Here is an 18,899-nt window from a genome sequence, read left to right on the forward strand (position 1 = left end):
TCATGTTTGCATTATTTTTATTTTGGCTAATTATCCAGTCATGTAGGTAACAGCCATGTTTCCAGGTATTCAGTTTGGCTACTTATGATGACTGTGAGACTAAAACTATGAGTTGACCTGCAATTGGATGATGTCATGTTGTTTAATAGGTCCCCCCAAATTTGTGGGTACATTTCTAGAAGTTCACTTCTAGGTAGATATCCTCATGTGTATGTGAGCGTAGTGAAGAAAGAGGGGAAAGGCTAATTGATGAGATGAGGTAGTGAAGTGGGAACCGGATTCATTAAGAATGCTGGAATATAGAGGAAGTAAATCTACTTTTGTAATGTGGGTATTTTTCCATTATAAGCAAGCTTTGGATGGAACGAAGTAAATCCCTCAGTTGACAGAAAACCGAAGAAGAAAATTCATTTTCCAGGGATTTTAATTCTAAGGAAGTAGCTGGGCAGGCCACATAGGAGAAGCCACCTTGTCAGAAAGCTATCATCATGTTTTTATCACGCTTTTGGTATTAGTCCCAGGAAAAAAAAGTTTGTGGTAAATTTTGTATTCTTCAGCTTTCCTCCCCTTTGATTCAACTGACTGGAAGAGAAAAACAATACTGCACATTAGGAATCTTCTAGGTACCAAAAAGAATAACTAGCTTTTCTTTTTTAAAGTACCCTTTTTAAAACCGGTCACTCTAAGGTTCCCTGGGTCTTTGTGTTAATTGGTTTAGGAAATGAGACCTCTGATATACTCATCTACAGACTGTGCTCCTTGAGTTTCTGGGCTAAGAAGAGTCACCTTGCTCCATCTGAGCTAAGACATGATTGCTTCTTGCAAGCCGGAGGGTTTCTATTTTCTTCTGTGCATATTTCAGTTGGATCTTTAGAGCATCATTATCTGCTTTCAAGGTATTTATTTCCTAAAGGGAGAGGAGAATGAGGTATGTTAATAAAGCAGTAATGAATTGCAAATCCGTTACAATATCGAGAGTAGTACACTTGACTGGCATCTCCTATTCACTGTGGCTGGGAATTAAAAACTATTTTCAAGAGTTCTTTTGCCCTGAATAGAAAATAAGTTAAATATCAAATAAGCATATGCAAACAGCAATTAATTTTTGTTATATCAAAGATGTGGCTAGTTAGGCAGAATAAACCGTTCCTAGGCAATAGGTGGATAATAACAAAACCTTTGGATGTTGTGTAGCAGGAGACGTAAACTTGGCAGAAACAGTCTCTGGTCAGGTCTGAGGTATGAAAGCAGTGACTCAGAATAGTGTAAGATGAGATGATATAGTTCATTTAACCTAAGTTTTTCCCCCCTGAATCATTGAAAACTAATGGACTTTTTGATAAAGATAAGAATTTTATCCCACCCCCTAAACTGGGATTGAGTTATCTAAGCTGCAGTGATTTAATTATAGAGGCAGCAGCTGATTTCTGGACTTCCGTTTTGTTTTTTTTTTTTGAAATATACTTGACATATTGTGTAAATTTAAGGTGTACAACAGGTTAATTTGATAGTTATATATTGTAATATGATTGCCATTGTACCAGTAATTAGCATGTCTATCATATTACGTAATTATCCTTTCTTAGTAGTTGGAATAAGTTCTAGTCTCTTAGCGAGTTTGATTATAATACAATATCGTTGTCTATATTCAATGTCCTATGCCTTATATCTCTAGGGCTTATTTCCCACTCGTAAGTTTGTACCCTTAGATAACATCTGTTCTGTCCCTCTGTCCCCCATCCCCTAGTAACCACCATTTTCTGTTTTTACAAATTTGGCTTTTTAAAATTCCACGTATAAATGATATCATGCTATAGTACTTGTCTTTCTCTGTCTGACTTATCTCACTAGTATAACATGCTCACGGTCTATCCATGTTGTCACAGATGGCAGGATGTGCTCCTTTCTCGTGGCTGAATAAATATTCCATTGTATAGATGTACCACATTTTCTTTATCCATTCATCTATTGATGGATGCTTAGGTTGTTTCCGTATCTTGGCTGTTGTAAATAATGCTGCACTGAACATGGGGGTGCATATATCTTTTTGAGTTAGTGTTTTGGTTTTCTTTGGATAAATACCCAGAAGTGGAATTGCTGGATCATATGGTATTTCTATTTTTAATTTTTTGAGGAATCTCCCTACTGTTTCCATAGTGGCTGCACCAATTTACAATCCCACCAACAGGGCACAGAAGTTCCCTTTTCTCTGCATCTTCACCAACACTTGTTATCTCTTGTCTTCTTGATGATGGCCATTCTAACAGGTGTGAGGTGATATCTCATTATGGTTTTGATTTACATTTCCCTGATGAGTGATGTTGAGCATCTTTTCATGTACCTGTTGGTCATTCGTATGTCTTCTCTGGAAAAATGTCTATTTAGTTCTGCCCATTTTTTAATCACATTATTTGTTTTTTTATTATTGAGTTATATGAGTTCTTTATATAGTTCGGATATTAACCTTTTATCTGATATATGGTTTGCAAAAATTTTCTCCCATTCTGTAGGTTGCTTTTCATTTCGTTGTTTCTTTTGCTCTGCAAAAGCTTTTAAGCTTGATGTAGTCCCATTTGTTGATTTTTTGCTTTTGTGTTTTTGTGATTTTGCTGTCATATCCAAAAAATCATTGCCAAGACCAATATCAAGGAACTAGTTCCCAACATTTTCTTCCAGGAGTTTTATAGTATCAGGTCTTATGTTTAAGTCTTTGACCCATTTTGAGTTAATTTTTGTGAGTAGTGTAAGATAGGGGTCCAATTTGATTGCTCTGCATATGTTTATCCTGTGTTTCTAGCACCATTTGTTGAAGAGACTGTCCTTTCCCCACTGGATGCTCCTGGCTCCCTTGCTGAATATTAGCTGACTATTAGTTGGTTCATTAGTTGAATACTAGTATAAGCAGGGGTTTAATTCTGGGCTCCCTTTTCTGTTGCATTGGTCTACGTGTCTATTTTTGTGCCACTACCATACTGTTTAATACTGTAGCTTTGTAGTATAGTTTGAAATAAGGAAGTATGATGTCCCTAGCTTTGTTCTTTTACATCAGGATTGCTTTGGCTATTTGAAGTCTTTTCTGGTTCTATACAAATTTTAGGATTATTTTTTCTATTTCTGTGAAGAATGCCATTGGTATTTTGATGGGGACTGCATTGAATCTATAGATAGCTTTGTGTAGAATGAATATTTTAACAATATTCTTTAGATCCATGAACATGGGATGTCTTTCCATTTGTTTGTGTCTTCGATTTCTTTCAACAAAGTCTTATAGTTTTTGTTGTACAGATCTTTCACTTCCTTGGTTAAATTTATTGCTAGTATTTTATTGTTTTTGATGCTATTGTGAATGGGATAGTCTTATTTCTTTTTCAGATGTTTTATCCTTAGTTTATAGAAATGCCACTGATTTCTGTATGATGATTTTGTATCCTGCAACTTTACTGAAATTGTTGATTAGTGCCAACAGTTTTTTGGTTGAGTCTTTGATGAGATTTTCTATATACAGACACATACCATCTGCAAATAGCAACAGTTTTATTTCTTCTTTCCCAATTTGAATGCCTTTTCTTTGTCTTGCCTAATTGCTCTAGCTAAGACTTCCAGTATTAATATTGAATAAGAGTGGTGAGAGTGGGCATCCTTGTCTTGTTCCTGATCTTAGACGGAAAGTTTTAACTTTTTCTCCATTGAGTATAATGTTAGCTTTGGGTTTGTTATATATGGTCCTTATTATGTTGAGGTATGTTCCTTCTATACCCAATCTGCTGAGAGTTTTTATCATGAAAGGATGTTGTATTTTGTCAAATGCTTTTTCTGCATCTAATGAGATAATCGTGTGATTTTTATGTTTTATTTCATTAATGTGATGTATTATATTTATTGATTTGCATATGTTGAACCATCCTTGCATCCCAGGGATAAATCCCATTTGATCATGGAGTATAATCCTTTTTATGTGTTCTTCAATTCAGTTTGCTAATATTTTGTTGAGAATTTTTGCATCTATATTCATCAGCAATATTGATCTATAGTTTTCTTTTCTTGTGTCTTTATCTGGCTTTGGTATCAGGGTAATGCTGCCTTCTCAATCCCTTTCCTTGTTATTGATCTATTCAGATTTTCTATTTCTTCCTGATTCAGTCTTGGTAGGTTGTGTGTTTCTAAAAATTTATCCATTTCTTCTGGGTTATCTAATTTGTTGGCATACAGTTGTTCATAATAATCTCTTGTGGTCCTCTGTATTAGTAACAGTTGTAATGTCTCCTTTTGCATTTCTAATTTTGAGTCTTCTCTCTTTTTTTCTTAGTTTGGCTAAAGGTTTGTCAACTTTGTTTATCTTTTTGAAGAACCAGCTTTTAGTTTTGTTGATCCTTTCTGTTGTTTTTCTGGTCTCTTTCATTTATTTTCACTCTGATCTGTAATATTTCCTTTCTTCTGCTATCTTTGGGATTAATTTGTTCTTCTTTTACCAGTTCTTTGGGGTGTAAAATTGGGTTGTTTGAGAAATTTCTCATTTCTTAACATATGCATTTTTCGCCATAAACTTTCCTCTCAGAACTGCATTTGCTGCATCTCATAAGTTTTGATATGTTGTATTCCCATTTTCATTTGTTTAAAGAAAATTTTTTATTTCCCTTTTGACTTCTTCTTTGACCTATTGGTTGTTCAGAAGTGTGTTGTTTTAGTTTCCACATATTTATAGATTTTCCAGCTTTCCTTTTGTTGATTTCTAGTTTTACACCATTGTGGTCAGAAAGGATAGTTGGTATGATTTCAGTCTTCTTAAATTTGCTGAGATTTGTTTTGTGCCCTATCATATGATCTATCCTGGAAGATGTTCTCTGTGCACTTGATAAAATGTGTATTCTGCTGCTGTTGGATGGAATGTATGTCTGTTAAGTCCATTTGTTCTAGAGTATGGTTCAGTTCCAACATTTCCTTGTTAACTTTCTGTCTGGATGATCTATCTATTGCTGACAGCTGGGTACTGAAGTCCCCTACTATTATTGTATTGTTATCTATTTCTCCCTGTGGATCTGTTAGTATTTGCTTAATATATTTTGGTGCTCCAATGTTGGGTGTGTATATACTTAGGATTGTTATATCTTCTTGAGGTATTAACCCTTTTATATAATGACCTTTTTTGTCTCTTGTTATCATTTTTGGCTTGAAGTCTATTTTGTCTGATGTAAGTATGGCTATGCCTGCTTTCTTTTGGTTTCCATTTGCATGGAATACCCTCTTCTGTCCCTTCACTTTGAGCCTATGTGTGTCTTTAAAGCTGAAATGAGTTTCCTGTAGGCAGCATATAGTTGGGTCTTGTTTTTTTTAATCCATCCAGCCACTCTGTGCCTTTTGATTGGTAAATTCAATCCATTTATATTTAGAGTTATTACTGATATGTAAGGACTTACTACTGCCATCTTTTCGTTTGCTCTCTGGTTGTTTTGTATCACCATTGTTTCTTCTTCCTTCTTTTTACCGTTGTAAAGTGGTGGTTTTTCCATGGTGATTTGCTCAGTCTCATCTTTTTTTATGTTTCATGACTCTAGATTTTTGCTTTGTGGTTAGCATGTGACTTACATAAAACATCTCATAGATAAAATAATCCTCTTTGTGCTGATAGAACCTTATCTTCATTTCCCTATAAAGGTTTCACCCTTTTACTCCTCTCCTTTTATATTTTTGATGTCACAATTTACCTCTTTTTATGCTGTGATTTTGTTGAGAAATTATAGTAGCTATAGTTATTTTTAATGCTCCTTTCCTTAAGCCTGTATACTATAATTAAGTGGTTAACACACCATTCTGTAAGTTACAGTTTTCTAATTGTGACTGTTTTTCACCTTTGCTAGAGTACTATGTACTTTCATTTACTTTTATGTCACTAATTATAGTTTTTTCATTTCAGCTTGAAGAACTTTTAGCATATCTTGCAAGGCAGGTCTAGTGGTGGTGAACTCCCTCAGTTTTTGTCTGTCTGGGAAAGCCTTTATTTCTCCTTCATATATGAAGGATGACTTTCCCAGATAAAATATTCTTGGCTGGCAATTTTTATCTTCCAACACTGTGAATATGTCATGCCACTCTCTCCTGGCCAGTAGAGTTTCTGCTGAGAAATCTGCTGATAGCCTAATGGGGGTTTCTTTCTTTTTTTCCCTGGCTGCCTTTAAGATTCTTTCTTTATCATTGATTTTTTTTTCTTTATTGTGAAATTTTTGTTGTACATTATTATTTGTCAGTCACCATATAAATGCATCCCTTCGCCCCTTGTGCCCAACCCTCCTTTATCATTGATTTTTGACATTTCATTATAATGTGTCTTGAAGAAAGTCTTTCTGCGTTAAGATAATAGAGTATTCCATTATCTTCTTGGACTTGTATATCCAATTCCTTCCCCCGGTTTGGGAAGTTCTCAGCTATTATTTCTCTAAAAATGCTCTCTGTTCCCTTCTCTCTCTCTTCTCCTTCTGGTAGACCAATTGTTCTTATATTTGTTTTTCTCATCATATCTGATATCTCTCATAGGGTTTTCTTCACTTTTTAAAAATTTTAGTTCTCTCTCCTCTTCTAATTGAGTCATTTTTAAATTCCTATCCTCTAAGTTGCTAATTCTTTCTTTGATCTGATCTGCCCTATTTCCTAAGCTTTCTAATGCATTCTTCATCTCATTCATTGAATTCTTCAGCTCCAGATTTGTCTCGTTCTTTTTTAAAATTTCAGTCTCTTTGGTAAAGAACTCTTTCTGTTCATTCTGTTCATTAATTTTATTTCTGAGTTCATTGATTGCCTTTCTGAGTTTTCTTGTAGCTCGTTGAATTTCTTCATAACAGCCATTTTGAAGTTTTTATCAGTTAGATTGCAGTATTCCTTGCCTTTGCGTTCAGTTGCTGGGGAATTTTTTTCCTTTTGTGATACCATATTATGGTGATTTTTCACAAGGTTTGATGAAATGTGCCTCTGCTATTGCATTTGAAATAGCACACACCTTTCTTAGTTGTTTACTTTGACTGTTACAGTTTAACAGACTAGCAATTAGAAACCTTTCTTTTGTTTTCCAGAAGGTGGCACACACGGTAGCTCAAGTTTTCGGTTTCTCTTTATCTGAGCTGGCTTTGGGGCTGTACTCGGGAGCATGCCTACAAAGAGCTGGAAGCAGAGTGGGGGCAAGGTGTGGACTTATCACCTGGGGCTTTGTGGGTGCCCATGGCATGGCAGGGGGATCCTTGAGTGGGGGTACCACCAGAGGTCTGTGGGGAGACCTCCTGCAGAAATTCGGAAGCAGACAACAGGGAATGTATTTCTTCAATGCCCTTTGTTATTCTTTTCTGCTTCCTTCCCTACTCTTCCCTCTTCCTAATCACAGAGGTCCTTCCTCAGAAATCTGGGTGCTGTTGGAGAAAACGCATCCCTCTAGCTGGAACCTGCACAGCCAGGTGATCAGTCACTCTCTGCTTTTGATTTCCGCCGCCTCTGTGAGGGAGGAAGCCCTGTGTGTTGCAGTGTCACCGTGGGGAGGGGGACTGACTCCTTGAGTTCTTCCTTCTCCTCTGCCTCCAAACTCATCTCTATCTTGCTCCAATGGCGTGCTTGGTTCTCCTGTGAGTTAGCTGGACCTCCACAAATTCTCTATCTCCCTCACGTGTCTGCTTTGTTTTGCACTCTCCGGTTTTGCTTTGTCCTTCGATTGCGGCAAGTAGGGGTGGGGCAGGCTCACCAACTCGCTTGGATCCACAGCTTCCTCCGAAGTCCTGTCCACCTACTTTCTGAAGCACAAGTGGTTAGAAATCTCCAGAGTGTTCTGGTATAATGTGCAGAGTCACTTCCATTCAGTTATGAATGACCAATTAGTTGTAAATGAAAGCGGAGAGAAAAAAGGAGTGACTTAACGCTGCCATGATGCCGATATCCTCAGTCTTCTGACTTTGAATCCAGTGTTCTTACATTATACCATATTGATTCCCCCCCACCTCCAAAAAAAAGTGGGCAATTTCTGGGTAATTTGGGATACACTGAATTGTTTCTCAACGTAGATTACCTAGATAGCTGTCTCTTAGCCACCATTTGATATTGAGTATCTACTATGTGCCAGGTACTGTATTACATGATAATAGAGGATCTTAGCCCTCACAAAGACCCTGCACATTGGTGGTTTATCTGACTCTAAGAGCCTTTGCTTTTTCTTTTGTCCCATGCTGGTTTAGAAGTATATACACACTTAAAATATTATGTAATGTTTATTAATATATACAATATTAATATAACATTTTAAATACCAACTTAATTTGTCTAATTATTGTGGATGGGACAGGCAAGTCATTGTAAGGATTTTACTTAATGAGAAAGTGGGACTCACTGTTCCTCTAAAAGGTATGTAGTGAACTCTGGTCCTTAGGTCCGTATGATGAGGATAAAAGTAAAGAGAGGCAACTAGGAAGATGGTGAGAGGATTCCCAGCTCTGGTGTTACTGAGTAGGACTTATTCTGGACCTAACTCATCTGAAATCTTTCTAACACTCACTTCTTGCAGCAAGAAGTCATTGTTGCCAACTACATTGTTCTTTCTCGTGGGCATGTAAAATGTTGAGATCTGACGCAAACCATAGAGAGCATGGATCCCGGCCCTGTACTCCACAGAGGACCAAACAGGTCACGGAGTTTAACAGGTAGGTAAGAAACAGCTGGCACCAGAAACTCAAATCTGTGTCCCCAAGACAAGAGTTCTTTCGACTTTATCAAGTTCACTTTTCAAGGTTTCTTTCATTGTTCTTAAAAGTTGCTTTTGAGAGTTTCTACCCCTGAAGAGAGAGGGCATTGTGTAGCCCACATTTTGCCACCTTCTGATTGACTTGATTCTTAAACTATGTCTTAAAAAATTACTCTGAGCAAGAGAGTACGTTTCATCCAGAAAATGTGTTTCTCTTTTCATGTGTTCCTCCCGATATTATGTTCTTTGTTCCATGCACCAAATCAAGAGTTTCACATATGTTATCTAACTTGTTTCTTCAAATGTTTCTCTAATTCAATTACTGGGAGTCTGACAGAGAAGGTACAACACTGAGGACAAGGCAGGAATCCTGAGGCCCTCTTGGGCAGTTTCACTAAGTGGTATCTAGAATTAAGGAATTCTAGCTAGATGGATGTTGGTTTTGTGTCTGTATTATAAGGCCTCCAAAAACACATTGCCAATCTTGATGTTTTGGGGGGAAAAAAAGCAGACAAGCCTTCCTCCCCTTTAATAAAGTGAATGATAATGTTGGATCTAATGTATCCTGGCTTTCCTACCTCTAAAATGACTTAAGTTACCTATCACTGGTAAGAAACTACTGTCCCAGGACAAAAGGTCTGTGTAAGCCAGCCCTCACCGTGAGCTTTGTACTCTAAACAAAAAGCAGTGCATTAGTAATTGACCCTACAGAATTGAGTATTTGGACAACTGCCTATTGCCCCATCTCCTACTTTCCTATGTTTTCTTCTTTTTTTTAACCTCATTATCCCCTTCTCTCAAACTTTGGCACCATATTCCCAAACTCCTGTTCTCTTTTTCTTGGTCAACTTTAGTTTGTCTTTTCTACTGCTTCCTATGAGGTGCCTTATAATTAGGACATCATGAGCCTAACAAAAAAGCAGCTCCTGATACCACAATTGTTCTATTGCTGTATATTATATTCAACTGTGCATTTGCCAGCTGCTATTGATTTAGCAGCTCTAACATATATAGAAGATCAGCACATTCCCTGATGTGTTAGAAAAGATTTCCCTCATTTATATTAAGAGGGAGGCCTTTCCTGTGGTGAGCTGTAATATACTCTCTTTTTTTTTGTAGCACGAAGATCACCTACCTTCTTTTTCAGGAAGATGCCTAGGCAACTTTGTTTTAAGTTCCATCTAGAAAATCTGTGGTGGTAGCACAGTAAAGCCGATCACTAGACACTGGTTTTCCTCAAGGAGCCTACTGTGAACAGAACTTTGGGTCCTGGCACCAACACTTTGAAATGGTACCTTTATGGTACTAGGGAACCCTGTATATCCTCTACTCCTGTAATGTGAACCAGGGCTCCCACTGGTGTCATTTTACATGTTCTTCCCTGGTTTAGCCCCATTTCTCTCAGAGGGAGTCTGAAGAAAAGGAAAAAGGAGGTACCTGTTGCAGTTCTTGGTAGGTTGGGAGTCTGAGGTGACGGAGCTCCTCCTTTGATTTTATGAGAGATTCTTTATTCTCCCACTTGACAAAAGCACGCTTTCTGACCAAGACTGGGCTGAGGCATGGAGATGTGGGACTGGGAAGCACATAGAGAGTATCCTGGGCTGTCTTCCTTGAGGAAGACAGCACAAAGGGACCAGAAGGGTCCTCGCTGCCAAGCCAAGGCAGTGATTCGGTCTGGGTGGCCTTGTGGGCTATAGTCCTCTTTAGCCGAACAGAAATTTTCTGTGAGGACACTCCCATGAGCATGATGGTCCGATCCTTACTGTCCTCACTGTGTTCCATAGCTTCCCCGTTAGGGAATGTGAAAGGTCCTTCCTCGGGTGCTGTAGGAAGATATAGGACATGTTAGTACTCTAGGTCAGAAAAGCAGAGACTCAAGATTGACACATGAGTTTCAAATGAAACCTTTCTTATTGTTATAGGAGTTCCATAGGACTCATTTTCAGGCACCCAATTGAGGAGGTGAAGGGGGCTGAAATCCAGGGGCTTTGCCATGGCCACTGGTATCAGGCTGCATCCACCCTGAGGAAAAGGTATCTTTTTCTATTTGCAAAAAGGTTTCCTAGAGGGTTTCTGCTTCTGCAGATAAGTTGAAGCCCCTGCCTCAACACTGTCAAGTTTCATAAATTAAAGAAAGCAGGGTCAATATATAGACAGAAATGCTCCATAAATACTTTCTGTGGACCCTGGGATTTGGGAGCCCTCAGCACTCAAGTTTCAGTCCTGATACGGGTGGCCTCCAGCAGCTGATAGGAATTCTCTGTGGGAACCATTTGCCCATTTGTACAATGGGCACAGCTTAACTGTGTGAGGGACGTTCTAGCTTCATGGAAGTGTGTCTCAAAATGTATTACCCTTGTTTGATACTGATTGGAAAAGGCGAGGAGTCATTCTGGTTTTCTTAGAACCAACACCCCTGTCCAGGACCCAGCCTAGATATTAACTGTAAGGAGTAATTTCCTGGAAAAGTAGAGTAAGGGGGATGTATTTGAGATGGGTGATAGGCTTTAAGATAGACTGCAGATCATCTAAGTTTATTTACAGTTTTGCAAAGACTCAGCAGTAATTCTGGGCTCTTTGAAAGTCATTAGGTCCCATACAGCATTTATTTATTTATTTATTTTTATTTTATTTTATTTTTTGTGAGGAAGATCAGCCCTGAGCTAACATCCATGCTAATCCTCCTCTTTTTGCCGAGGAAGACCAGCTCTGAGCTAACATCTATTGCCAATCCTCCTCCTTTTTTTCCCCAAAGCCCCAGTAGATAGTTATATGTCACAGTTGCACATCCTTCTAGTTGCTGCATGTGGGACACGGCCTCAGCATAGTCAGAGAAGCGGTGTGTCGGTGCGCGCCCGGGATCCGAACCCGGGCCGCCAGTAGCAGAGCATGCGCACTTAACTGCTAAGCCACAGGGCCAGCCCCCACACAGCATTTATTAATAAATGCAGATTTTTGGATTCTCTTTAGTACTTCACTATATGAAGATACTATCTTCCAGGGCTTGGGGGAATGAAATGATTATATATTTTTCTATTACTAAACTTTCTAGCCAAGATATTGATTTGGTATAGTCAAAATGGCTTCTGGACAACAAAAACAATTCTTTAATTAGCATTTATAATCTGACTAAACAGTTGTAACACTAGAAACCTTATAAGGATCCTAGTTCAATTTTTCCCCAGGGGAACATAATTTAAATTAACATTAAGTATTTACCCAAATCAAACTCAATTGTAATTATACTGTTATATAAGTATCAGAATATTTAAATTGTTGGATGATGATTTTTTATATCTCCATTTTCCAACTTTTCTGTAACATAGGTGCCCAAATTATTTCTATTATTTAGGTCAAATTACTAGACATACAGAAAGCTTGGGACAGAATCCTAGGTACTCTACCTTTTTAGGAGCAAGAGGAAGAAAGCAAATAAGAAAAAAGCAACAGAAAAGGAGCCCTTAAAATGTCAGGAAAAGGTCCAGGAGACCACCGTGTTATACAAGTCAGGAGAGGTATAAGTTTCAAGGAAAGAAAAGCAGATAAATATAAAAAGTTACAGTGAGATTGAGAAAGATAATGGGCTAAAAAAGATTTGATGAGCAGTTATCATCCCAGAGAATAATTATTAATAAAGAGATAGAGGCAATTTGAATGGATGACAATGATATCCAGTAGTCAGGTTTTCCATTATAAGCAGACCGTGGCTTATAGCAATTTTACAGCAATTTTCATCTGTTGCCCATGATACACCTATGTTTATCCTACCCATTAGTCTACTCCCTGGTGGGTTCTAGGAAAGCCTTAGAAGTCCTTATCATTTGGGTGCAGGGCTGGGGGGAAATGGCCCAGAGAAGAGAAATCTCTAGGTGCAGCTCCTTTCCAGGCTTCATGCTGAGGCCCTAGACCTTCATGCTGCTCTCTACCACCTTTCTTCCATGAAAAGCTGCATTTTCATTTTATGTGACAGAATTGTGGTACCCAGTGGTGATGTGTAACTCTTAAAATACAGGGTGCATAATATACACATACGTCTTCCACAATGGTATTTGTGTTGTTTTCTATTAAGAATGGCAAGGATAAAGGTAATCTTTCCTCTCCAAAAACTTGATCCTTCCCCACTTCACTTTCCAAGATGAATGTTTCCAGTGCCTACTTACCATGGAGCAGATCTTTGGCTCCCAACGAGCAAAGGTTGGACGTTGGCCCCACAGAGGTGTTGTTTTCTGTGGGAGCTGCTGGGTTCTTGGCTCGCTTCTTGCACTCAAACACAACCAGATCTTTGCATTGTTTGTGGCAGTTCATCCCACAGTCTGTGGACAAGACACCCAGGTCAGGAAATCTTTGACTTTCTTCTCCAGGGCCTCAAAACCACATTCAGGCAGTGCTTTCTTGTCACACATTCCTGTCCTGTCTTCTGGAGCTGGGGCACCCAACATTCCTAATGAACCTAGCGTTCTTCTCATTTGGTCAACCCTGAATCTCACAGTCTTGTCATAGCCTTATCATGAGTCTTGGAATCAGAAGTGGCATCCAGTTATCTTGGAGGGAAAAGGGGGTGTCTTGGTCATCCCACACATAACTGCCTACTCTAAGGAGACCCTATGGAGGCTCCCAGACGTTAGGTCTTATTCTTTCTTCCTTGCTGTAAAAGGTCTCCTTTCTTTCACTCCTGAATTTTTCTAGTCACAAGGAAGGACAATTATGTCCTGAGGTATCTACTCATAAAAGGAAAGCTGACAAGGGCCTTTGGTAGTCACTTATCTTCTGTTCCAAAAGTGATTCTGTGCCTTTCATTGGCAACCCACCTTTCCATCACCAGATAAGAGCATAATCTCCTACCAGCCATCCCTATTTCCAAGGCAACCAAGGCAGAGAAAAGATCTTGTAAGGGGAAGCTGCGTAACTGGGCACCCAGGCATTCCTCTCCTCTGTGTGGTAGCAGTCACTCTCAGGGGGTGCTCTAGGGAATCCAGTTTGGGGATGAGGCTGTAAACTGTGCTGAGAGGTTGTGGATTGAATGGATGACTACTATAGATAAAAAATGCTTTATAGAAGAGCCCCCTAGGTGTTTCCCCAGGGAAAACAAGACAGCTGACAAAGCTGAGGCTTACCTTTACATCGATATCCTTGTTTGATCACTCCCCAGAGCTACGAGACAAACAGGAGATGGTTAGAATGCACCACACGTCATTCGTCTATCTGGTGTGAGGCTAGACGTTGACATCCGTTCCACTCTCTACCTCAAGTGGGAGGGAAACCTCGTTTCTCTCTCATCTGTCTTGTCCCTCCTGACCTTGAAAATAGGAAACGTTTGTGTGGATCAGAGTCATATCTTCTCAAGAAGCTCACTATATTGGATTTATGACCCAGGCGTTTTCCAGGCCTGAAGTGGATGAATCACAGGACAAACAGGCCTCTCGGGACTCCAAACTAAAGAACAAGTTTATAGAATCCTGGGGTCGGGGATTGTGTTTAGGAGGAAACTGTTGGTCAGGGGTGGGATAGAGGAGGGGCAGAGCCCAGGTGACTTCTTCAAGGCAGTTCCTTTTGAGGGGAGGAGGGGTGAGGATGTCTCATATTTCTTTTTTCTAACATTTGAAACAGCCTATGAACCCTAATACTTCAAAAGTATATCTCAAATTCAATGTTTCTTTACCATTTATCCCAGGCCTCATGCACTAGAGGAAAAAATCTATCAGGAAGAAATGGGAAAAGATGAGTGTAAGTACAAACCACGTATTTGAGGACTAGGTTATTCTAGGTGTTTTCTTAAGCTGTATGCTGGGATGAGTTGATAAGGGTTGTGAGGTCTGTGCCTCGGGTAATCATTTAAACTATCTCATACCACCCCCACCAAGTTCAACCCTGAAGCACTCTAAGAACAACTTACAAATCCAGCACAGTTGTCACAGAAAGTGGGCTTCAGGTAGGTTGTCTCTTGGAAGTTGTGAGGGAATCCCAGGCCCAGCTTGGAGTAGATTGAGCTGGCCCTCATGAAGTAGGCTGTGATCTCGTCTCTGCTGATGAGGCCCTCCCTGCCAGCAAATGACAGACCGGGATGTGAGTGGGGGGCAGGGGGAGCAAGGGTGGCTTCTAGCCTTAAAACTCACCTTTCTTTGTTCAGTGGTAGAACAGTATGTATTATCTAATAATTACTTCCAGGAGCCCTCCTCAATCAGGGTACATGGACAGCATGTCATAGGTAGGTGAGATGGCATTACTCAGTTCCACAGAGTTGTTTGGGTAAACTAGGTTTTCCTAACTAATTTAACCAGTATCTACAAAACTTGAAAAAGAAATGATGGAAAATGTGTGACAGGGAGAGAAATAACCTTATGCTGCAGTTTCTGACTTTAGACAGTACATAATACGTAACTGGAACCCACCAACCATACATTTGGTTTCATATGTAGAACTAACCTACAACTTATATAACCTTGAGAAAACTAAATATGCAAAGTATTAATCAATACTAGTTGTTTCTCATAATCGGTAAGGACAACGCAAGAAGGAAGACTAAACTTTTTCTTATTTATAGTTGACTATTCCTCAACTCACAGATTTATGTAATCTTTAATTGAGGCGTTTATAAAAGCATGCGTTTCTCATGGTCCCTTGGGGTCCAAACCAAAGCAGACAGGCATTCACTTGATTGCTCTCTCAGCCCCAATGTTCAGTAAGTGATCACAGCAGCAACACATCTGAGTTGACAGATTCTTCCAGTAACACACCCACAAACCGTCTAACAGGCTCAGAACCACGTATTGCCACACACAAACCCTCACCTGTCTTTGTCCATCACACAGAAGGAAAATGGAAAACTCGCAGCAATCTTTTCAAACTCTTCCTGAGAAATGTATCCATCCTGGTCATGATCATAGTTCTTGAAGACAGACTGTGAAAAAAGGAGTGTCTCTGGTGATTACCAAAGAGAAACCAGTCATTTCTCCCTTTAGCCAAATGGTAAAGGGGCAGGAGCAGCTGATAAAAGCCTCTCCTAAGCCTGACTGAGAGGAACAAGGAAACACGCTCCTTAAGCTGCTGCAAAGAAGCACAGGGTCACATCCCAGGACTTTGCTGGTCCCGGCCTCTGGAGGGTGGCCAGGTACATGCAACCATTAGCACATCAATTACGCCATCTCTCTGGCTACTGTGTACTCCTCGCTCCTTGCACAGAGGGATGTTCTCCCTCCACCCTGCCCTTCTTTCATTGCTCAGCTCAGATTGCACCTTCTCTGTGAAGCTTCTACTAACAAACTTCCAGTTGGAAGTGCTTTCTCCCCACTCTCAATCCTCTGCTACTCATTGTTCTGTCACTTCTGGCTCTTACTGTTCTATTGTTACAGTGGAATGGTCCACAGGGATAAATGTAGAAATAGGAAAGTATATACTCCCTCCTCAGCTTTTAGCACAGTGAATTGAATCAAGCAGTGCCCAAATTTTCAGTTTTAGATTCTCCTTATTACCCTTTCTTATACTCACGCCTTTTCCAACACCTCTCTGCCCCCAAATCAACTGACAACCTTTAAACATATGCTCTCCTGCAAGGTCTTTAAGAGGAGGCACACCTCCCTAGATGAGGCCAAAGTGTGTTGGCAAAATGGAACTTTTGAACAGTTCTGCAGCCACAATATGAGAAGTCAGTGGTTCCCTGTGCTCACACAGGAACGAGTTTCAAGGTTCTCACCTTTTTGTTTCTACCACTGAGCTTCCCCTGACCCCCCCATACAAAACTCAGCCAGGCAGTGCCTTTTGTCTGCAGAAACACAGCTGTACTTACATCCACCATCCTCTGCACGTGTTTGCTTATGGTCTTTGGGTCAGGTTTGGGAGATACTCCAGAGGCCCAGTCCACTACTACTGGTGGCTTTGAAGGTGTTAGTGGCTAAAATGAAATATTCAGAGAAATCCCCATGACTGTAATGCAGTATTATAACCTACAGCTCCTTCCTTTCCCACTACCTGATGGCTGCATCCATGGACAACCCTCAACTGTGTGCAGTGGCAAGGAGCAGAGCCCACATGGAACTGAAGTCTAGGACAGTAACTTTGGCTAACACAAGTATCGTGCTTTACAGTTTACAAACTGCTCCTCACATACATTATCTACATCTACAGATAATTTAAAATTCTCCATTTGCCTGAGTTTCAATTCCATCTCCATTAAACTTTTTGTCAAACCTATCAACAAAGAGTAAAATGGATCATTTAAATTTCCTCTCTGTTCTCTACTTACTGTTTAGTAGCAATGTGGATGAGGAGAAAAATAGCTAAAAGGCAGGAAGACACACAAGAAAAAAATCTGAGGCCTGGTCAAGCTGAGATGGAATTCATTCCTAAGTATTTGAGATTTGGCCCAAATTAAAATCTCTTCCAAAAACGAGAGAAGGTACCCTTTCCATTGAAATGCCCTCTAACACCCTAAAAATGGAACCTACTAAATATTTTCAGTGAACATCTTTTATTACAATAGGAAGCTAGAACTTGATCTTTCTGTATAAGGACAACTTTAGCCACCTGAATAGATAAGCTGAATTTCTTACGTGTGGGCAACTCTCTCCCCTTGAGCACCACTTGTATTTGGGCTGGGAAGCTTCCCAGGAGACTGTGGGGATTGTTCGTCCTTCAGAAGGAAGATGGAAATTGTTTCACCTGCCTGAAATTTCACCTGCCTCACCAGGAGAGGCGGGGCCAGATAACTTGTGAAGTTCTTACTGTGCAGCACCAGGACTGTGAGCTATTTTAAGGACTTCTGAGCACAAGAGGTCCAAAGACCCAGGAGACTGCTCCTTCTGACCCAGATAAATCCAGGATGATGGGGCTTTTCTACCTACCAAGCTGGAAATCCTGAAGTTTAGCTTCTGATTAGTATGCATATTGCTCTCATTATCATCATCAAATCATAGAAGAGAAACAACTGATGTGGGGACACTTTATAATAAATAGGAGGGAGAGGTCACTCCTGCCCACAGTACTATAACCCTTTTCTAATTTGTAAACCACTGATTGATTCCACCACTCATTCTGACACTCTTAGTCTTATCCCTTCAAGTAGGCTGCAGGCTCTTTATGGTCAGAACTATTCTTCCTACATATGTTGAAGCTTTCTCTGTTCCTAGCATGAGGTTGGGCACATAGTAGAAACATAACCCGCTTATTATACTGAACTAAAAGTCCGTTCCTTAAGATGAATGACTTCTATGAGTGGTTTATAAAGCACCTGTTAAACACAAGTGTCTTTTGTTTTGATTGATTGTGAAATTTTTGTTGTACATTATTATTTATCAGTCACCAGGTAAGTGCATCCCTCCACCCCCACACAGGTGTCTTAATATGAAAAACTCACTGGGGCTTTGTGGTTCCTTGGTTCCCGGGCATAGGACAGCTCGTAGATTTCATCTTCGGTGTAGTAGAGATCTAAGGATAACTGTGGATCCAAGCAGAACAGGGTTAATTGCTAGGATGCCATTGCCTACCCCAGGGCTGATGTGTTTCTTTCTTGGTTCTTCCCTCCAGTGGTTTACTCTTCTAGGCTCTTAGTAGTTTGTTTTTTTAAAAATTCAAAAGGTTTGGAGGGTGTAACACCTACTATTACAATAGGGCAAGCGTTAGTTCTTTCTTGTTAAAATGTTTTTAAATTTTGGAGAAGTCTGAACATGCCCTCTTTTAAACTATGATTTAATATAATGCCTCTTTAGAGCTCAGGCCAAAGGCCCTATCTAGTCAGATGGTCCACAGTTCACTTGTTCTCTCCCAAAGCAGGCAGAGGATCTGAAGGCAGGTGCATGGCCTGATACTGTTAAAATTTGATTCCAGCAACAGAACCCAGTTTAAATGATAACAGGTATTATTAAATGATATTAAGAGTTTTATATATGAGTTTTATATATCTTAGAACTACAAAATTTTAGAGAAGTCTTAGAAATAATAATGTTCTTAACCTAGAGACTGTGGAAGGGCTTCTGGAGGTTCAGAACTCAAAAACTTGCATATTTTTGAGTACAGGCTTATGTATATTTTCCTGGGATGAATGTTCACAGCTTTCACCACAGGACTTGTGATCCACAAAGGTTAAGATTCAGTGTATCTTTCCAAAGATGATGTTGTCTAAGGCTGAGACCTGCCAAGGTCACCTGGCCAATTAGCAAAAGGGCTAGGATTAGACATCAGCTGGATGCAAAGAGACTAA

The 18,899-nt window shown here is 39.8% G+C and overlaps 1 protein-coding gene across 7 annotated transcripts in view; it reads right to left on the reverse strand.

Annotated features, from left to right (window-relative positions):
• Positions 1-18,899, reverse strand: part of RASGRP1 (RAS guanyl releasing protein 1) — a 74,709-nt gene continuing 55,810 nt past the window's right edge. For 4 of the 7 annotated variants that reach the window (XM_014780560.2, XM_004421397.3, XM_087424955.1 and 1 more), the window contains 8 exons: positions 18,057-18,137; positions 16,491-16,595; positions 15,496-15,605; positions 14,601-14,745; positions 13,822-13,858; positions 12,868-13,020; positions 10,145-10,530; positions 1-907 (listed from right to left, as the gene is read on the reverse strand). In XM_014780560.2, coding sequence (XP_014636046.2) covers positions 773-907; positions 10,145-10,530; positions 12,868-13,020; positions 13,822-13,858; positions 14,601-14,745; positions 15,496-15,605; positions 16,491-16,595; positions 18,057-18,137 — 1,152 coding nt within the window. In that variant the 3' untranslated portion in view covers positions 1-772. The remainder of the gene's footprint in view (positions 908-10,144; positions 10,531-12,867; positions 13,021-13,821; positions 13,859-14,600; positions 14,746-15,495; positions 15,606-16,490; positions 16,596-18,056; positions 18,138-18,899) is intronic. The other 3 variants (XM_087424942.1, XM_087424948.1, XM_087424938.1) reach the window with 2 other exon arrangements.

The sequence above is a fragment of the Ceratotherium simum genome, chromosome 3, assembly GCF_057802395.1.
Source record: "Ceratotherium simum simum isolate JZ-2026a chromosome 3, ASM5780239v1, whole genome shotgun sequence".
Taxonomy (NCBI): Eukaryota; Metazoa; Chordata; class Mammalia; order Perissodactyla; family Rhinocerotidae; genus Ceratotherium; species Ceratotherium simum.